The following is a 16,192-nucleotide window of genomic DNA, read 5'->3' on the forward strand; positions in this document are numbered from 1 at the left end:
AGTAGAAGGAGTTCCATGCATGGCAGCAGCCTAAATTTAGGGGTAGTTTCAGCTGCCCAAGCTCAGCTCTTGTCAAAGAGACAAAGCACTCCAGCTCAAGCATAGGACCACTTGTAGGTGGCACCCAAAGTTAGCAGTAAAAAAACATGGACATGTGTGTGATCTTCCAGGAAGGACAAACAGAAAATCTGTCTGTCCATCCAGCTGTCTGGTGCCTGGAGAGACAGTGGCACCCTGTGGTGACACAGGCTTATCACAGTGTGTCATCTGGGCCTTGTCAGACAGGTCCTGCACTGAACAGGCTTCCCAGTGAGGTGGTGGATTCACTGTCCCTGGAAGTGTTCCCAGACCATGGAGATGTGATGCTTAGGGACATGTTTTAGTGGTGGGCTTGGCAGGGCTGGATTAACAGGTGGACTCCACGACCCTGAGGATCTTTTCCAACCTTCATGGCTCTGTGATTCTGTGACCTCTAAGATCATCAAGCCCACGGTGGTCTCTAGAAACCTACAAATGGGAGCATCTTGGGGGTGTCCCTGTGTCTGTTTCACTCTGAGCACCAGCCAGCTCCCTGCCACGTGCCACAGAGAAGAGGCTGAGCCACTCTCCTATTTATATCATGATGCTCCTGCTTTGCTATATTAGTACCAGCCTGAATCATCCAGCTGGGCTCCTGGAAGATCCATTTCAGATTGTCAGCTGCCTCTTCAGTCACTTTTGCTTCTGGTGTCTCCTGTTTCAGGGTCATTGTCTCACACCCCAGTGCAGCCAAGAGCAGAAATAGTCTGATGCTAAATAGTGGTCAGAAACCCTTCAGAGAATGCAGACCTCCAAAATCCAAACCACAGACCCTGTGGCCTGGAAGGAAGCATTCCATATCCTTGCCAAACATCAGCCCCATTACTTGTTTGTCTCTCTAAATTCCTCTTCCAATCTGTATGGGACAGGTGCTCTTTGCTTCCTCTCACAAATGGCATTTGCTCGCTGCACTGAACAGCTGGAGAGACAGATGTGTGTGTTCTTCAGAATGGCTCTGATCAGCCCCCTGTTACTTCCAGTATATACAGGCTTGCATTAAAAAAAAAAAAAACAAAAACAATAAAACCCCAAACAGCAACAAAACCCAACCAACAAAAAAAAAAAAAAAAACAAAACAAAAAAAAAACCAAAAAACCCTAAAACAAACGAACAAAACTTCCCCACGAAACCACAAAATTCCAGAACCTCCTTCCCAGCTCTTGTAGTTTCAGCGAGAATCAGAACAAAGACGATTGAACTGGGTCAGGGGCAAACCCGGTCAAGCAAGGCTTGATTTTAGCCCCCAAAGAGGCCACCGCGAGCACGGGAATTCACAGCGGGATCCCTCCTGTGCCTCGGGTTCCCGGGAGGAGGAAACCCATCAAGCTCAGAGGAAAATGTTTGCTAATGTTTACTAAAGTTTGTTAAAGTTTGCTCCTGTCACCCACCAGTCTCCCGAGCCCTGTCGGCCGGGGGTGGCCCTGGGTCCCGCCCCCTCATGCATATTCACAAGGAGGCGGGGCACTCTATATATTATTCATGAGGTTTCGCGCGCTTTGGTGACCACGTGGTCTGATTTTCGCGCGGAATTCCCGGGGCAGGAAGCGGCGGTGATGGCGGTGAGTGGCCGTGCCGGGCTGTGCCGGGCTGGGGGAGCCGATCATTTGGGGTCCCACCTCCACGAGTTCGGGCCCGGCATTCTCCCCGCTGCCGGGCACTCGGCGCTGCGGGGTCCAGAGGGGATTTCGGGTTGGGGGGACCTTGGGGGCGCGCCCGGCGGTGCTCCCTGAACGCCGGGGGAATTTTCCCGCTTTCCCGGCGCTGGGAGCAGAGAGCCGGGCTGGGGCACGATCGGACCCTTTTCCTCCGCTCCGGCTGCGCTGCCAGGGTGGATTTACCCCCGAATCTCCCACCCTATCCCCCCACCCCATATGTTTCTATTGTCTTTTGCAAGGAGGGTTAATTATTGTAACTCACGGGTGATCCTTATACCCCCCCTTCTGGCGGGCAGAGGCCCCTGGAGGCGCTAGTCCCATCTCTCCCCCTCTTCTATGCCCTCACCGTCCCTCCTGTCCCCGCAGGACTCCTCCGAGTCGCAGGCAGCGGTGACCAGCCCCGTGCGGAGCTCCCGCCGCGGCGATGCCTTCACGTCCAGCCCCGGTCGGGACCTGCCTCCCTTCGAGGATGAGTCCGAAGGGCTCCTGGGGACCGAGGGGCTCCCCGAAGAGGAGGAAGAAGGGGAAGAGCTCATTGGGGAAGGGATGGAAAGGTAAGAAAATCGTTCTGGGGGTTGTGTGTGGTGATGGGGTGCTGGGGATGTCAGGCAGCCAGAGACATGGAGAGAGTGCTCAGAGCTCTCAGGCCTTATTGTGATCTCTCTGCTGTGCTGGCAGCTGGGGTGACAGGGCTGAAGAGCTGCTGGGCAATGGGGAAAAAAAGGTCAGAGCATGATGTCATTTGAGTCCTGGGAGAACTGAGCAAAGTGCCATCATGGTCCCAGCTGGGTAAACCAGGACCTACCTGGGTATGTGATGTGCATTCAGCCCAGCTCTGCTTCTCCAGGCATGAATTTTGATGTTGTTTTACTCAGCAAGGTCTGCTGGCAAACTGAACTTTACAATACAAAGGCTTGAATGCTGGCATTCCCAATCATACTTTTGGAGCCTTTTGCATTCCTAACCTTGGTGCTTGGAGCCCTTTTACTGCAGGGCATCTTCCTGGGAAGTGCCTTCCTGCTCAACACCGTTCTGTCTGTGCAGAACTGTCCTGACACCTGCCCAGCAGTAGCTGCACAAGGGCTGCAGAGTTGCTTTCCTGGCCTGACTCCCTGCCTGTGTGTGTGTGTAGGGACTACCGGCCCATCCCAGAGCTGGATGTGTACGAGGCAGAGGGCCTGGCCCTGGATGATGAAGATGTGGAGGAGCTGACTGCCAGCCAGAGGGAAGCTGCCGAGCGAGTGATGAGGCAGCGGGACCGCGAGCTGGAGCAGGGCATGGGCCGCATGAGGAGGGGGCTGCTCTACGGTAGGTGCAGTGAGCTCTGCCACCCTGGGGAGTGATAACGACCTCACCCTTGGGGGGAGCTGGGCTCTCTACTCTCAGGTTAGTAGGGAGGTCTCCAGAGCTCCAGTGTGCCTGGGCTCTTAATGAAATCACTGGCTGTGGGCTTGGCTGGATTCCCCAGTGCAGGATCCCTTTCCTTTGGGTTTCCTGGGAGCTCATTTGGTGTCCTTCTGGTCACTGCTGAAACAAATTAAGGATCCTGGGCCTGTATCAAAGGGTTGGGATTCTGCCAAGCTGTGCTGTCAAGTTTCTTGGTGTTGGTGCTCCTGTACAGACTTTTGTGGGCTGGGTGGTGTCGCAGACATCTTTTGTGAAAATCCTTTTCTTTAGGATTTTTTCCCTTCTGAGAAGCTGAGGCCTCAGAAACAAAATGTAAACAATGGTTATCTGCTGCTGTGGAATGCATCAGGTTTGTCTGTGATTGGGCCATCTTGAATGTTTACAATTAATGGCCAACCACAGACCAGATAGCTTGGACTCTCTGTCTGAGCCACAGATCTTTGTTATTCATTCTTTTCTATTCTTAGCTAGTCTTCTGAGGAAACCTTTACTTCTATTTCTTTTTAGTACAGTTATAATGTAAAATATATATATCGTAAAATAATAAATCAAGCCTTCTGAACATGGAGTCAACATTCTCGTCTCTCCCCTCATCCAAGAACCCCTGTGAACACTGTCAGAGGCTGGAAGGGCCTTTGCTGCACTTTCAAGCTCATTCCTCAGTCAGTGCATTAATCGACTCAAATATGTGCTGTTGCATACAAATCTTCAAATTAACACCCTTAAATTCTTGGCTGCATTGTGGAAGATGTAGGAGCAAGTCTAGAACTGGATTTAGGGTGGGCCTGAGATGTCTCTTGGTTTGTATCCCAGACTGTGACCTCTTTACTTGCACAGCCTCTGCAATCCCACTGTGACTAATCCATAGAGTGGGAATGGGAATCCCAGATCCTGAGCAGTTTTTCCTCCCACCCCCAGACAGTGACGATGAGGATGAAGACCGTCCTGCCCGGAAGAGGCGGCTGGCGGAGCGGGCTGCCGAAGGCTTGGAGGAGGAGGATGAGGACATGATTGAGAGCATTGAGAACCTGGAGGACATGAAAGGGCACTCTGTGAGGGAGTGGGTTTCCATGGCAGCGCCCCGGCTTGAGATCTATCACCGCTTCAAGAACTTCCTGAAGACCCATGTGGATGACCATGGGCACAATGTCTTCAAGGAGAGGATCAGTGACATGTGCAAAGGTAGGGCTGGGTCACTGGAGGCTCTCTCTCACTCTTTATGTGGGTCACGGTACTTTGTGGTGATCCAGTGCAGAGGTGGGTATTTGCTGCCTGCCCTCTTTGTTCCAGACATTGAATCAGCACTTTAAGAAAGACTGATGCTGATGGAGATAAATGAATAATGGAAACATGTCTAGTGTCTTCTTTGATTCTGGCTGACTAATTAGAAGGCCCCTGGCGGATGCTCCTCATTAATATTCATTTCGTAGAAATGCTAGCAGAAGAATATGTGGGGCAGCAGACAGTGGTCTGCAAGTTTGTGATCTGAAAGAGACAACAATTGCTTGCTGTCTGCACCAGTTACTTTCTCACACTGGAAACTGCATTATCCAGCAAGGGGACACAAATAGACCTTGTGACTTTGGAAACTGTGTCAGTGTATTCTGACTAGCCACTGCCAGAAGAAACGGTCATTAAGGCTGTCATTGATGAGTTTTAAAAGCAGAAATTGTCACATCTAGGAACAGCTCATGTAGCTGTGCTTGTTGTATTTATTCTTTATAGTTAGCAGAAGCTTCAGCAGTGGAACAGGATCAATTTTGTAAAGCTAGGAAATAAAAGGCATTTGTCTCATCCATTTCCACGAACATAAGACACAGGAGGATTTTTGCCAACCATTCAGCACACATAATGTCTCTCCTATTAACTTCTGTTTCCTGGAGGTCTCTGAGAAAATTGTATATTGGGCTGAGGCTTTTGAATTTCAGGAACAGTGAGCCTGGGGTGTATCTGTGCAGAACTGGAGAGGAACAATCACAAGCTTGGTACTGATAAAGAATTTGTTAGAGAAATAAATTTAAAGGAGTTTTCCACCCATTTTCAAATTGTTAATCTGTAGACTTTGGGGAAGGTGCAGAGATCTATTAACTGCAGCCTGCAATCTACAGGCTTGTATGTTCTGGCTATCCTTTGCAAACTCCTTGAGGAATGAACAGGCTGAAATTACAATTCACCCCATCTTTTTCTTAAGAGAACAGAGAGAGTCTGGTGGTGAACTACGAGGATCTGGCAGCCCAGGAGCATGTCCTTGCCTACTTTCTGCCCGAGGCCCCAGCAGAGATGCTGAAGATCTTTGATGAAGCAGCCAAGGAAGTGGTGCTGGCCATGTACCCCAAGTACGACCGCATTGCTCAGGAGATCCATGTCCGTATCTCCCACCTCCCTCTGGTGGAAGAGCTGCGGTCACTCAGGTGAGAGCAGAGCTACGAGCAGTGGCTCTGGGGCTTGCTTTAGGCTTTGGGGTGCTCAGGATTCACCTGAGAGCTAAACCTCTGGGTAAGTCTAACAGGATAGCTGAGCTTAGCACAGGGAGAAATCATACTAAGGATGAACTTTCAGCATCCCTGAGGTAAACTTGTGCCTTGCAGCAGGAATATTTCTGGAGGGTTTTTTTGCCTTCTGGTGCCTGCAGGCATCCAGGATATCTCTGTCTTTCCCCAGGCAGCTGCACTTGAATCAGTTGATCCGGACCAGTGGAGTGGTGACAAGCTGCACAGGGGTCCTGCCTCAGCTCAGCATGGTCAAATACAACTGCAGCAAGTGCAACTTCATCCTAGGACCCTTTTTCCAGTCACAGAACCAGGAGGTGAAACCTGGTTCCTGTCCGGAGTGTCAGTCTCTTGGCCCCTTTGAAATCAACATGGAAGAGGTAAGAGACTGTGTGCTTGCCTGGGTGAGAGTGGCTGCTCATCCTGCTGCACTGCCTGTTCCTCACAGCCCTGCTTTCACTCCCACCCTTTGAACAGCTTGCTGTGGCTAGAAGGGTCTTCTATATCCAAGGGGCTGTGAAGATAGGTCTGTTTGAGCTCTTGACCTGCTCTTGACTCAGTTTATCAACCAAAAATAATTTATTGCCACACTGTAGGTGTTTGGATTGAATCTTTTGCCACAACCATCGTTGTGGTACACAGTTACATATTCCTATTTTAGAAATGCAGACACACGCTGTCCAGATCTCCTTCGCAGTTAGGTCAGTCTGTCCTGATCTGTCAGCTAAGTAAGCCAGAGAGCAAAATCATTGATGTGGAACTTCTGGCTTTCATTCTTTGCTTTGATACCTTTAACCATCACAAGTGGAGCATTCTTCTCTCAGGAACTAGTCTGGTATTTGGATGGGCAAACACTGTGGAGGCTAAACCACAGTGGTGAGATGCAGCAAAGTGCTTCCCTGTCTCCATTATTGCCTATCACACCCTGGAATTGCTCCTTACAGCCCACATCCTCCCGTGTCCATAATGTTCTAACTGAAATCTAGGAATAGCTCTTCTCTCTGAGGTGCCTTTGGAGAGCCTGCTGGATCAGCTGGGTAACTTTATTTTGTTGCTGCAGACAGTGTATCAGAACTACCAGCGCATCAAGATCCAGGAGAGCCCAGGGAAGGTGGCTGCAGGCAGGCTGCCCCGCTCCAAGGATGCCATTCTCCTGGCTGACCTGGTGGACAGCTGCAAGCCAGGAGATGAGATTGTGAGTACATTGCTGAAGTCTTGGGAGAGCACAGGGTAATTTTAAATAACCCAGTGACATAATGGGAATATGTGTGGGGATGGAGGTGCTGTCCTCAGACGCATTTGAGCCTTACCTTAGAATGGAGAAGGGGCTGTTTGGTACTGTGCAGGCACTGACAGAGCATTTCCTGCTTCCCAGGAGCTGACAGGGATCTACCACAACAACTATGATGGCTCCTTGAACACTGCCAATGGGTTCCCAGTGTTTGCAACTGTGATCCTGGCCAACCACATTGCCAAGAAGGACAACAAGCTGGCTGTTGGGGAGCTGACTGATGAAGATGTGAAAGTGATTGTGGGTCTGTCCAAGGATGAGCAAATTGGGGAGAAGGTGGGTCAGCCTCAGACATCCCTTCTTTTCATGTGGATAGTTTGCCATCACCTGGCAGCTGGATCAGAATGTGATGAAATGGGTCAGCTGGCCAAACAGTGGTTAAAGGAGCCCAGAAATTCCAGTTCTCTCTGAATGGTCTCCTGTAACTCTCAAACAGCTGTTGGTGAGAGTCAGTTATGAGTGGGAAGTAAATAAGGAACCTCCCTTGTACCTTTGGAGGTAAAATTTTCTGCTTCTCCCTTTCCTTCTCTGATCTTTCTGCATCACAGCAGGGCTAGAAGACAGGTGAGACACACTCAGACAGTGCTTACATCTGATCAGTTTTTTCTCTCTGTGTCTTAAAAGCTGAGTGGCAGAAGTGTTCTGTGAGGCCAGTGACTGCATCTCCAGTCCCCTCAAGGGGATATTATTGCTTAGCTTAAGTTGTGGTGGAGATTTTAGGATTTTAGCTTTGCTTCCTCTATATGCTAAGACCTGAATCCAGTACTTGAAAGAACAAACTCCTGGACTGCTGTATGTTCAACCTCATTAGGGTCAGATTTAATTTCTAAGGGAGGGACTTTGCTCCATTGCCTTGCCTGTGGTGTTGTTACAGTGACTGCTGTTGCAGTGGATGCAGCAACTTCAGTTGGACCAGGAGTGTTTTAACATGAGTAGTCTCCAGCATCAGGTTATTTTCAGAATACCCTTGAGAAAATAAGCCAGTTGTTTGTAATATTTGATTATGACAACAATTCATGTGTGGCACAGCCCATTCAACTACTGTCATGTGCAGGGAGTCAGCCTCTGATCAAGGTCCCAGCTTTACAAGAGCTGATAACAGGCACTGTGGTGTGCCTTGTGTAGAACAGGCTTGTGGAGGCAGTGACAGCAGCTTCCAGCACCAGACTAAATAATCTGCCATGCTTCAACAGCACCATTTTTGTGAAGCTCCTTTAGGCAACAGTAGGTGGGTCATCACCTTTGGAAAAAGCCTCACACTGTGGATAATAAAACACTCTTTGGAGACAGCAATGTCTTAAGAATAGCTTTAGACATGACACCTTGCTGATGTTCATGCTAGATTTTGTTCAGAATGGGAACTGGTAATCCCTGGACAACTCCTCTGGTTTCTTTTTTCAGATTTTTGCCAGCATTGCCCCATCTATTTATGGACATGAAGATATCAAGAGGGGCTTGGCTTTAGCTCTCTTTGGTGGGGAGCCCAAAAACCCAGGTGAGTGTCACTTGTGTCCTTTGGTCCTGCCTCACTCAGGGAGGGCAAAGGGACTGGGGTTTGTCTGTGGCATTACAGCAAGAGTGGTTAGAGTTGTCTGAGTGGCTTGGTAACAGACAGGGTGTAGCAGATCTGTGATTGAACTGGCTCTTCAATCACACTGAAAACTCTGGTGTGACTGTAGAAATGCTATGACTGGAAACAGCTCCTGTTGCAAACCCAGGCAAGTTTTTATCCCTCTAGGAGGTCATGTTTAATGCTTCTTCAGAGGTTTGACCTTCTGGCACCCTGATTTGTTTTCATCTCCGTAGAAGGATGTGTCAGCCAGGTTAGAAAGTCTGTTTTACAAAGATAACCGACTTTCTTTCCCCCTCAACTTTCCTGTAAGCTGGTTGCCATGCCTGCTGGTTGTCTTCTCTGCAGCTTTGTGGCACTCAGGGCAGGGTTGCCGCCAAGCCATGCACTCTGCTGCCACAGGGTTTTCCCATTGCTTTTGTAGGTGGCAAACACAAAGTTCGTGGTGACATCAACGTGCTTCTGTGTGGCGACCCTGGTACTGCAAAATCACAGTTTCTTAAATATATAGAGAAGGTGTCAAGCAGAGCAATTTTCACCACTGGCCAGGGTGCTTCTGCTGTGGGCCTCACAGCCTACGTGCAGAGGCACCCAGTCAGCAAGGAGTGGACTTTGGAGGCAGGAGCCCTCGTGCTGGCTGACAGAGGTGTCTGCCTGATTGATGAATTTGACAAGGTGAGCCCAGCTTCATCTCTCTGTGAAGGATTAGCTGTGAAATGACCAACTGTGCCTCTGTCCTCTGAGGACACACTGTAACTCATGGTGGCATCTCCCAGATGACCCAAGTACCTGCAGTTTGCTTAGGCCTTTGCTGGTCCATAGTGCAGTTTGCTGCCTTTTCAGAACTTCTGGAGCTGATTGTCCTTGGTGTGTTTGGCAGTGGGGTGCAGACAAATTTTCACTCTAAATCATTCCTGCTTTCCTTGTAGATGAATGATCAAGATAGGACCAGCATCCACGAAGCCATGGAACAGCAAAGCATTTCCATCTCCAAAGCAGGCATTGTCACATCTTTGCAAGCTCGCTGCACCATTGTTGCTGCTGCCAATCCCATAGGTAAGTGCTGAGAGACTACAGGACCATCTCAGCATAACTCCACGGCCATGACAGCTGTGGCACAGCTTCCCTCCCTCTGCCTAGTTCATTCAAGTCTGGAGCAGAGATCAAACAAGCAGGAAAGCCTTCAGTAACATACTGGAGGTCTGTCTTTCCTGCAGAGCTCCAGCCTTGGGGCCTGTTTGACCTGGATTAATTATTGTTTTTGTTATTGTTGACCTGTGACCCAGGTGGGCGATACGACCCGTCGCTGACATTCTCGGAGAACGTGGACCTGACGGAGCCCATCATCTCCCGGTTTGATATCCTGTGTGTGGTGAGGGACACGGTGGACCCAGTGCAGGTAGGGGCTGAGCCAGGAGCCCTGAGTGTGTGCTGGGCCTCAGTGCTGCTGTTGGGATGCTCAGCTGCAGCTGCCCATTGGGGATTTTCTGTCCACTGGCTGTGCTCAGTGTCTGTTGGTGCTCTGCTCTCTTGCAGGATGAAATGCTTGCCCGGTTTGTGGTTGGCAGCCATGTCAAGCACCACCCAGGCAGCAAGGAGGCAGTGAATGGGGACACTAATGAGGTCATCCTTCCCAACACCTATGGGGTTGAGCCCATTCCTCAAGAGATCCTGAGGAAATACATAGTCTATGCCAAAGAGAAGGTCCACCCCAAACTCAACCAGATGGACCAGGACAAGGTGGCCAGGATGTACAGTGACCTCAGGAAGGAGTCTATGGTGAGAATAATGAGGAAAGGAGGAAAGAACTGTATATATCTAGACTGCAAATCAGCCTGAGACTGTTCCAACATATGTTGACACATTCTTGCCATTCCCATCACAGAAGTCTGCCACTGTTCTGTGAGAGACAGGCACATCCTGCAGTGTCTGCTGAACAGATGAGTCTTCTTCTAAGTGCAGAGTCTCGCCTGTTGATGATGTGTGGACTGATGGACAGGGCACATGTACAGTGCCTGCCATGACAAAGTCCTTTTGTTGTCACCCAGTCTGGCAGGCCCACAGGAGATGTTTGCATTCTCTCAGATCCATATGCTCCTGATACATTACAGGGAGCCATTATCTGTAGAAATGCCCTTCTCTTTTGTCAGTGGGATGTCTCAGGCTCATTTCAGGCTCTCCAAGTGAGAGGAATTTGTTGACGTGTGAGGGAGATTTTTTGGAGCTTGGGAAAACTATACCTGTTTTGGTTGGCCTTTTGTTTCTTTAACTCCTAAAATTTTCTAGAGGAAACTAGATTGCTAATCTTGGAAAGGCCCTAAACAGTGTCACAGAGCAACCCCACAATGTCCCCTTGCACTGTGCTGAATTCAGATGAGCAGGGAAGCTGTGCCAGGCTGTGTGGCCGTGCCAGCAGGTGGCAGAGCCTCCTTATCCTGAGTCACCCTCAGAGGTGCAGAGAGAAAGGAGCAGTGTGTGCAGTGTGAAAGGAGCTGGGCACAAGGCCCCTGTCTTGCCCCTTCAATGCCGTGTTTCTCGTCCCCCAGGCCACGGGCAGCATCCCCATCACGGTGCGGCACATCGAGTCCATGATCCGCATGGCCGAGGCGCACGCCCGCATGCACCTGCGCGATTACGTGGTGGAGGACGACGTCAACATGGCCATCAGGGTGATGCTGGAGAGCTTCATCGACACGCAGAAGTTCAGCGTCATGCGCAGCATGCGCAAGGTTGGTGTCATCGCAGGGGCTCCATACTGGTGTCTCCTCATCACAAAGGCTTCACACCTTCTTGGTGTTTCTCATGGGCAGCTGCTCAGAGCACTGACTCTTTGTTTTTCACAAAGCAGCCAACTGACTCCAATTCCCTTCTCAACCAGCCAACCCACTCTTTATAGCACTTTTCTTCTCATTGGAGCTGTGGCCTGTTAAAGTCAGGCCTGTTCCTAATCTTTGATAATCGGCCCAGCTGCAACTCCTTAGGGGTAAGATTACTTCCTACACTGTCTTTATTTTCTTATATTCTATCCCCCTACACAAGGTGGGCACCACCTGAGCTGGGGGCTGGAGCTGCACCCAGGGCCCACAGGTTCAGCTGCACCTCCTTGTGCTGCTCTGGCTGTGGGAAGAGACTTCGTGCTCTGCAGGGGTTTGTCCTGTGGAGACAGGCGCTGAGCCTGTGTAAGTACTGTGGGTCTGAAGTGTCAAGGAAGTTCCCTGTCTGACCATCCCGGGGCCCCTCTGGCAGTCACACTAACACCACCTGGGACCAAGGCCACTTCACAGCTACAGACATCACACTCATAGACAAGGTTTCCTTACCAGCTTGACCCCAGGTTTTCCTGTAGCAAAGTCTCAAGCATCTGGATACTGAAAATAATTCAATCATTGTGCAATAACAGCTCAAGCTGGGTGCCTTTGAGGAGGGACCCCAAACAAGGCGCTGTTCCATGACTGCTCCTCATTAGTGTGTGCTGAGGCAATGGCTTTGTTGGGTCTGAGAAGAAAGTGTACCTTGAGCTTCTGACTCAAAAGCACTGCCATGTCTATTCTTTTTTGACACCTTCCCTGCTATTTTGGCACAGGGCACCTGCTGCTGCTGCCAGGTGATCAAGCCAAGCAGGCAGTTTGTTTCTTCACGTTTTTATTGGGCTCTCAGGGTACAGTTAACCACAGGGTAGCACTCACTGTGGGTTAGTGTGCAGTCTGCCCCGCTCTCTGAGTAGCAGGGCCTGGCTCTGAACAGCTCTTGGCTGACTGCACGCTGGCATTTATCCACTGTTGAGTGTCTGCCCTCTGTCTGGACGACTCGTGGCCTCTCTCTTTGGCCTCCAACAGGCAGCCAAGTATGAGCATCTGCTGGGGAGGCACAGGGCAGTCTGGGTCAAGGGAAGCTGCTCTGTGCCTTGCCCAGGGCCAGCGCTCCCATGGCTGTGTCCCTGTGGGCAGCACAGCTCCACTGCAGTGCTCTGCTAGCGCCCAAGAGGCACCAGCTCCCCTACAGAGATTCCAGATGGGAATAAAAGCAACCAGCAGGCGAGTTGTGGCTGTCACAGGGCTGGCACTGCATGTGCAGGTGGCAGCTTGGCACACAGTCACTTGAGATACACTAAGGGCACAGGTGACAGCAGTGTCACTGTGTGCTCTGTGGCAGGAGGTGGCTGGCTGGTTGTGGGGGCACTGCAGTGTGTCACTGCTCTGATCCTCATGGCTCATCTCACCCTCCCTCCCAGACTTTCTCCCGCTACCTCTCGTTCAAGCGAGACAACAACGAGCTGCTGCTGTTCATCCTGAAGCAGCTGATTGCAGAGCAGGTGATGTACCAGAGGAACCGCTACGGAGCCCAGCAGGACACCATCGAGGTCCCCGAGAAGGACCTGGTGGACAAGGTATGGGCTTAGAGCCAGCTGCCTTTGGGACTGCTTCATGCTCTCTGCAGCCCCAGAACCAGAGGCATTCTGAGGCTTCTGACTTCCCTTCCTGCACTGTGATACCATAAAAAAGACTGGTGTTAATCAATATAACCCAGCATCAGGATTGTCTCCTCTGCATCTGGTCCTCTTGTTTGGAAGTTCTGTATTCTTCCCTCTCTGTTCCCATACACCCCCATAAAGCTTTGGGGTTGGAACGGTAAATCCTTTTGCAGGTGAGTGAGAACTCAAGTTCCCTGGTATCTGCATTTGAAGAAGCAAAAAGCAGAGAAATCTGTGTATGAACTTTCCAATCCCTCCTGAGGCTAGCTTGCCTCCTCCTTAATGCACCTTCATGCTCGGCCAAAGGTTGCACTCCTGACTTGGCCTTTCTGTGCAAAATATTGACCTTGCCTGGCACTAGAGCAGTGTGGTTTAGTGCTTTTCTGCTCTTTGCATCAGATGTGCACAGTAAATGCTTCCAAAGCCAAACCTTAGTGTTGCCAGGGTGAACACTCCCTTGTCTCCCTTGCAAAACTCTCCTGCTGGATGAGGTTTTGGGGACTTTTGGGTAGGAGTTACATTCTATCTCTGCTGGAAGTAAAAGGACGAGCTGAGAGCAGGCAGATGCTGAGCCAGCATCCTCTCTTGGCTCAGCTCAGCACTGCCAATGCTCCTTCCTCCTGACCTGCAGTCTGCCCTGCTACTGCAGCTCTGGTTCCTGCTGAGCAGAGCAGAGATTGCTGATTGTCAAATTTTATGCAGCCTCTGCTGTGGAAAACCACATGGTTCTTTGATTAAATAAACATTTACCTCTCCCCTCTTCCTCCTCCCAGGCTCGGCAGATCAACATCCACAATCTCTCAGCCTTCTATGACAGTGAAGTGTTCAGGATGAATCGGTTCAGCCGGGATGTGAAGAGGAAGCTGATTGTCCAGCAGTTCTGAGGCTGGAGCAGAGCCTGCCACATGCTCCTGTGAGATGATACCTTCATCTTCCAGCCCTCCAGGATGCTGCAGAGATCCTGAGCCACAGGGACTAGGCTGCACATCCTCTTGCTTGCTTCGTGCCTTATGGATTAAAGGAGTGCTGAGCCGCTGAAGACCTTGTAAATAGAACAGAATTAAGTAGTTAAATGCCCTGTCAAATCTGTTTAGCAACTTTGTTCACTATTTTGCCTTGTAGCTAAGCACAGCAGGGAGAGAATTGCTGGTCCTCTACATGACATGTTTTCTGTTTGTTTGTCACTAGTTGTTACAGGCTCCTCTGCAGGAGGGACCAAGTGGGAGCATTTGGAAAGCATTATCCATCCCCCTTGGATTGCAAGCACCCTCAGGGATTCTCTGTTCCCATCTCTGCTGACTGTACAGCCTGATGGGTGATAATTGAAACTGCTTTCAACTCTCCATGAACCAGCAGCCATCCTCTGCTCCAGGCCTTTGTGCCTGGCACTTGACATTTCCCCAGGTGCCCACATGGGTTGACCTTGTGCTTGGTTTCTGCAGGGGAGGAGGGGGGAGACAGGGGAAGATAAATGAAACAAAACAGCTCTTTCTGATCTTAATGATGATCTGTTTGGGCACTGGAAACTCCTTCAGTACCTGCTGGGGAATCTCCAGAATCCAGAGTGGAGAGGCTTCCCTTGCCTTAGTGGATGTTATCTCTGTGTAGCTGTCAGCAGGTGTGAACTTACAGCTGAATCCATGTGCTGCCTTTGACACCTAAACTGAACACCCTCTCTCACACCCATTTGCTGAGGGTGAAGTTCCCATGGTGCTGGTTTTGGGCATGGCAGTGGAGGAGGCCTAAGCTGGATGTGTTCAGGGAGGACAAGATGGGCTCAGTGTTCACATGCAATTTTCTTTGTGTGTGTGTTTTAAATAAATTTTAAAATAAATTTGTTTTTCAATAGTTCTGCATTTCCTCTTTTGGTAACTCCTACCACCCAGTGTGGAAGTAAGAGCTTAAGTGAGCAGCTTGGATGCTGTGTGAACTGCTCAGCAGTTTGTGGGGATAGGTTTGGGTGCAATCACATCTCATGTTTGCTCTTCAGGTTAGTAGGAAGGGCCAGTGCTGGCTGTCAGCTGTAGCTGAGACATCTGTGGACTGATAGCAGGACACACTTGCCCTGGACCATGCTGTGAATGCCGCCTTGCCCACCAAGGACCTGCCTGCAGTGGTTCCTTCCCTGTTTATGTTTGTATCCCGTTGCAATTGTCCCATCACAGTATTTCCCACCTCCCTTCCTTCACACGCTTGGGTCAGACAGCCTTGATTTGCCTTGGCTGCCACTTGGATTCCAGTCTGGGAGAAGCAGTAACCCCTCTGCAGGACCCAGCTGAGCTCTGCAGTGAATGTGCTTTTCCCTGGCTGGAGCTGTGGGACCTTGTGGCATCTTGAGCCTGAGCTGAGGAGGATTTGTGAGCTGGCTGCTGCAGCTGTGTGTGTGCTGGCCAAGCAGAGGAGTCCCCGGCTGCCAGCACTGGCACAGTGGGGTTTGTCACAGTGATGTGTGTGTGTGTGTGTGTGTCCTCCCAGCCTGGAGCCTGCCCTGCCTGAGCCCTGCTGGGGGCTGAGCACATGATTCAGCCTGAAACTGCCTCTGGGCTGCCTCCTCTGTCTGCCAGCTCCCTCCTGTGTATTTGTTTAACTCTTTTGGCTGGTTTTTTCCCTTCCTACTGGGTCTCTGTCTACCAGGGCTTTCTGCAGGCAGCCCATAGGGACACTTGCTGGTATTCCTTCCCTGCCTGAGCAAGCCTTTGCCCCTGAACGTGGGCCTGGATCAGCTCTGGGTTGGAGATGCTCAAGCTGTGGGGATGCTCAGTTGCTGCCTGCACCTGCCTGGTGAGCTCCAGTGTGGTTCCTCAGGGACACAGCTGTTAGCACCTTACCTGAGCTGGATGTGAGGCATCATCACACTCCCAGCATCCAAAACTCCACATCCAAAACTCCAAGAGACGTGCCTGCAGCCAAGGAAATCTTGGAATTGGAGCCTGCCTGAATTTTCTGGTTCTGCACACACTGCAGTGCTGTCCAACATTCACCCTTTCTTCCTCTAGAATCACATTTCCAGTGTTTCCAAGTGTGGTTTTCTGCTGTGTGAGGATTGTGCGAGGACTCTGTGCCAAAATCCTCTCTGCAGCTTTTGGAACCACTGATTAATTGAATGCCTTTTGTAGAAAGGGGGAGAGCCAGTGGGACACAAACATAGAACGTAAAAGCCTTTGGGATAGGGATGGAAAATGGCATTTTCCACTCCAGGAGAGCAGGCAGAGCTTTGGGAAGAGGCAGAGG

At 50.5% G+C, this 16,192-nt stretch overlaps 1 protein-coding gene across 1 annotated transcript; it reads left to right on the forward strand.

Annotated features, from left to right (window-relative positions):
* Window positions 1-1,575: 1,575 nt before the first annotated feature.
* On the forward strand, window positions 1,576-14,795 carry MCM2 (minichromosome maintenance complex component 2). The gene is made up of 16 exons (XM_064724387.1): window positions 1,576-1,637; window positions 2,100-2,287; window positions 2,866-3,041; window positions 4,059-4,322; window positions 5,332-5,551; window positions 5,802-6,009; window positions 6,690-6,824; window positions 7,005-7,196; window positions 8,322-8,415; window positions 8,915-9,165; window positions 9,420-9,546; window positions 9,777-9,889; window positions 10,027-10,269; window positions 11,037-11,219; window positions 12,722-12,877; window positions 13,735-14,795. The coding sequence occupies exons 1-16, from the start codon at window positions 1,632-1,634 to the stop codon at window positions 13,843-13,845; spliced, it is 2,667 nt and encodes an 888-aa protein (XP_064580457.1). The 5' UTR covers window positions 1,576-1,631; the 3' UTR covers window positions 13,846-14,795.
* The last annotated feature ends 1,397 nt before the right edge of the window (window positions 14,796-16,192 follow it).

Source organism: Zonotrichia leucophrys, chromosome 12, assembly GCF_028769735.1.
Source record: "Zonotrichia leucophrys gambelii isolate GWCS_2022_RI chromosome 12, RI_Zleu_2.0, whole genome shotgun sequence".
Taxonomy (NCBI): Eukaryota; Metazoa; Chordata; class Aves; order Passeriformes; family Passerellidae; genus Zonotrichia; species Zonotrichia leucophrys.

What these genes read in the sequence shown, in the direction of transcription:
- MCM2 (XM_064724387.1), top strand. An exon ending in TGATTGATGAATTTGACAAG is followed by an intron (nt 9,166 to 9,419) that starts GTGAGCCCAGCT and finishes CTTTCCTTGTAG; the next exon opens with ATGAATGATCAAGATAGGAC. An exon ending in ACACGGTGGACCCAGTGCAG is followed by an intron (nt 9,890 to 10,026) that starts GTAGGGGCTGAG and finishes GCTCTCTTGCAG; the next exon opens with GATGAAATGCTTGCCCGGTT.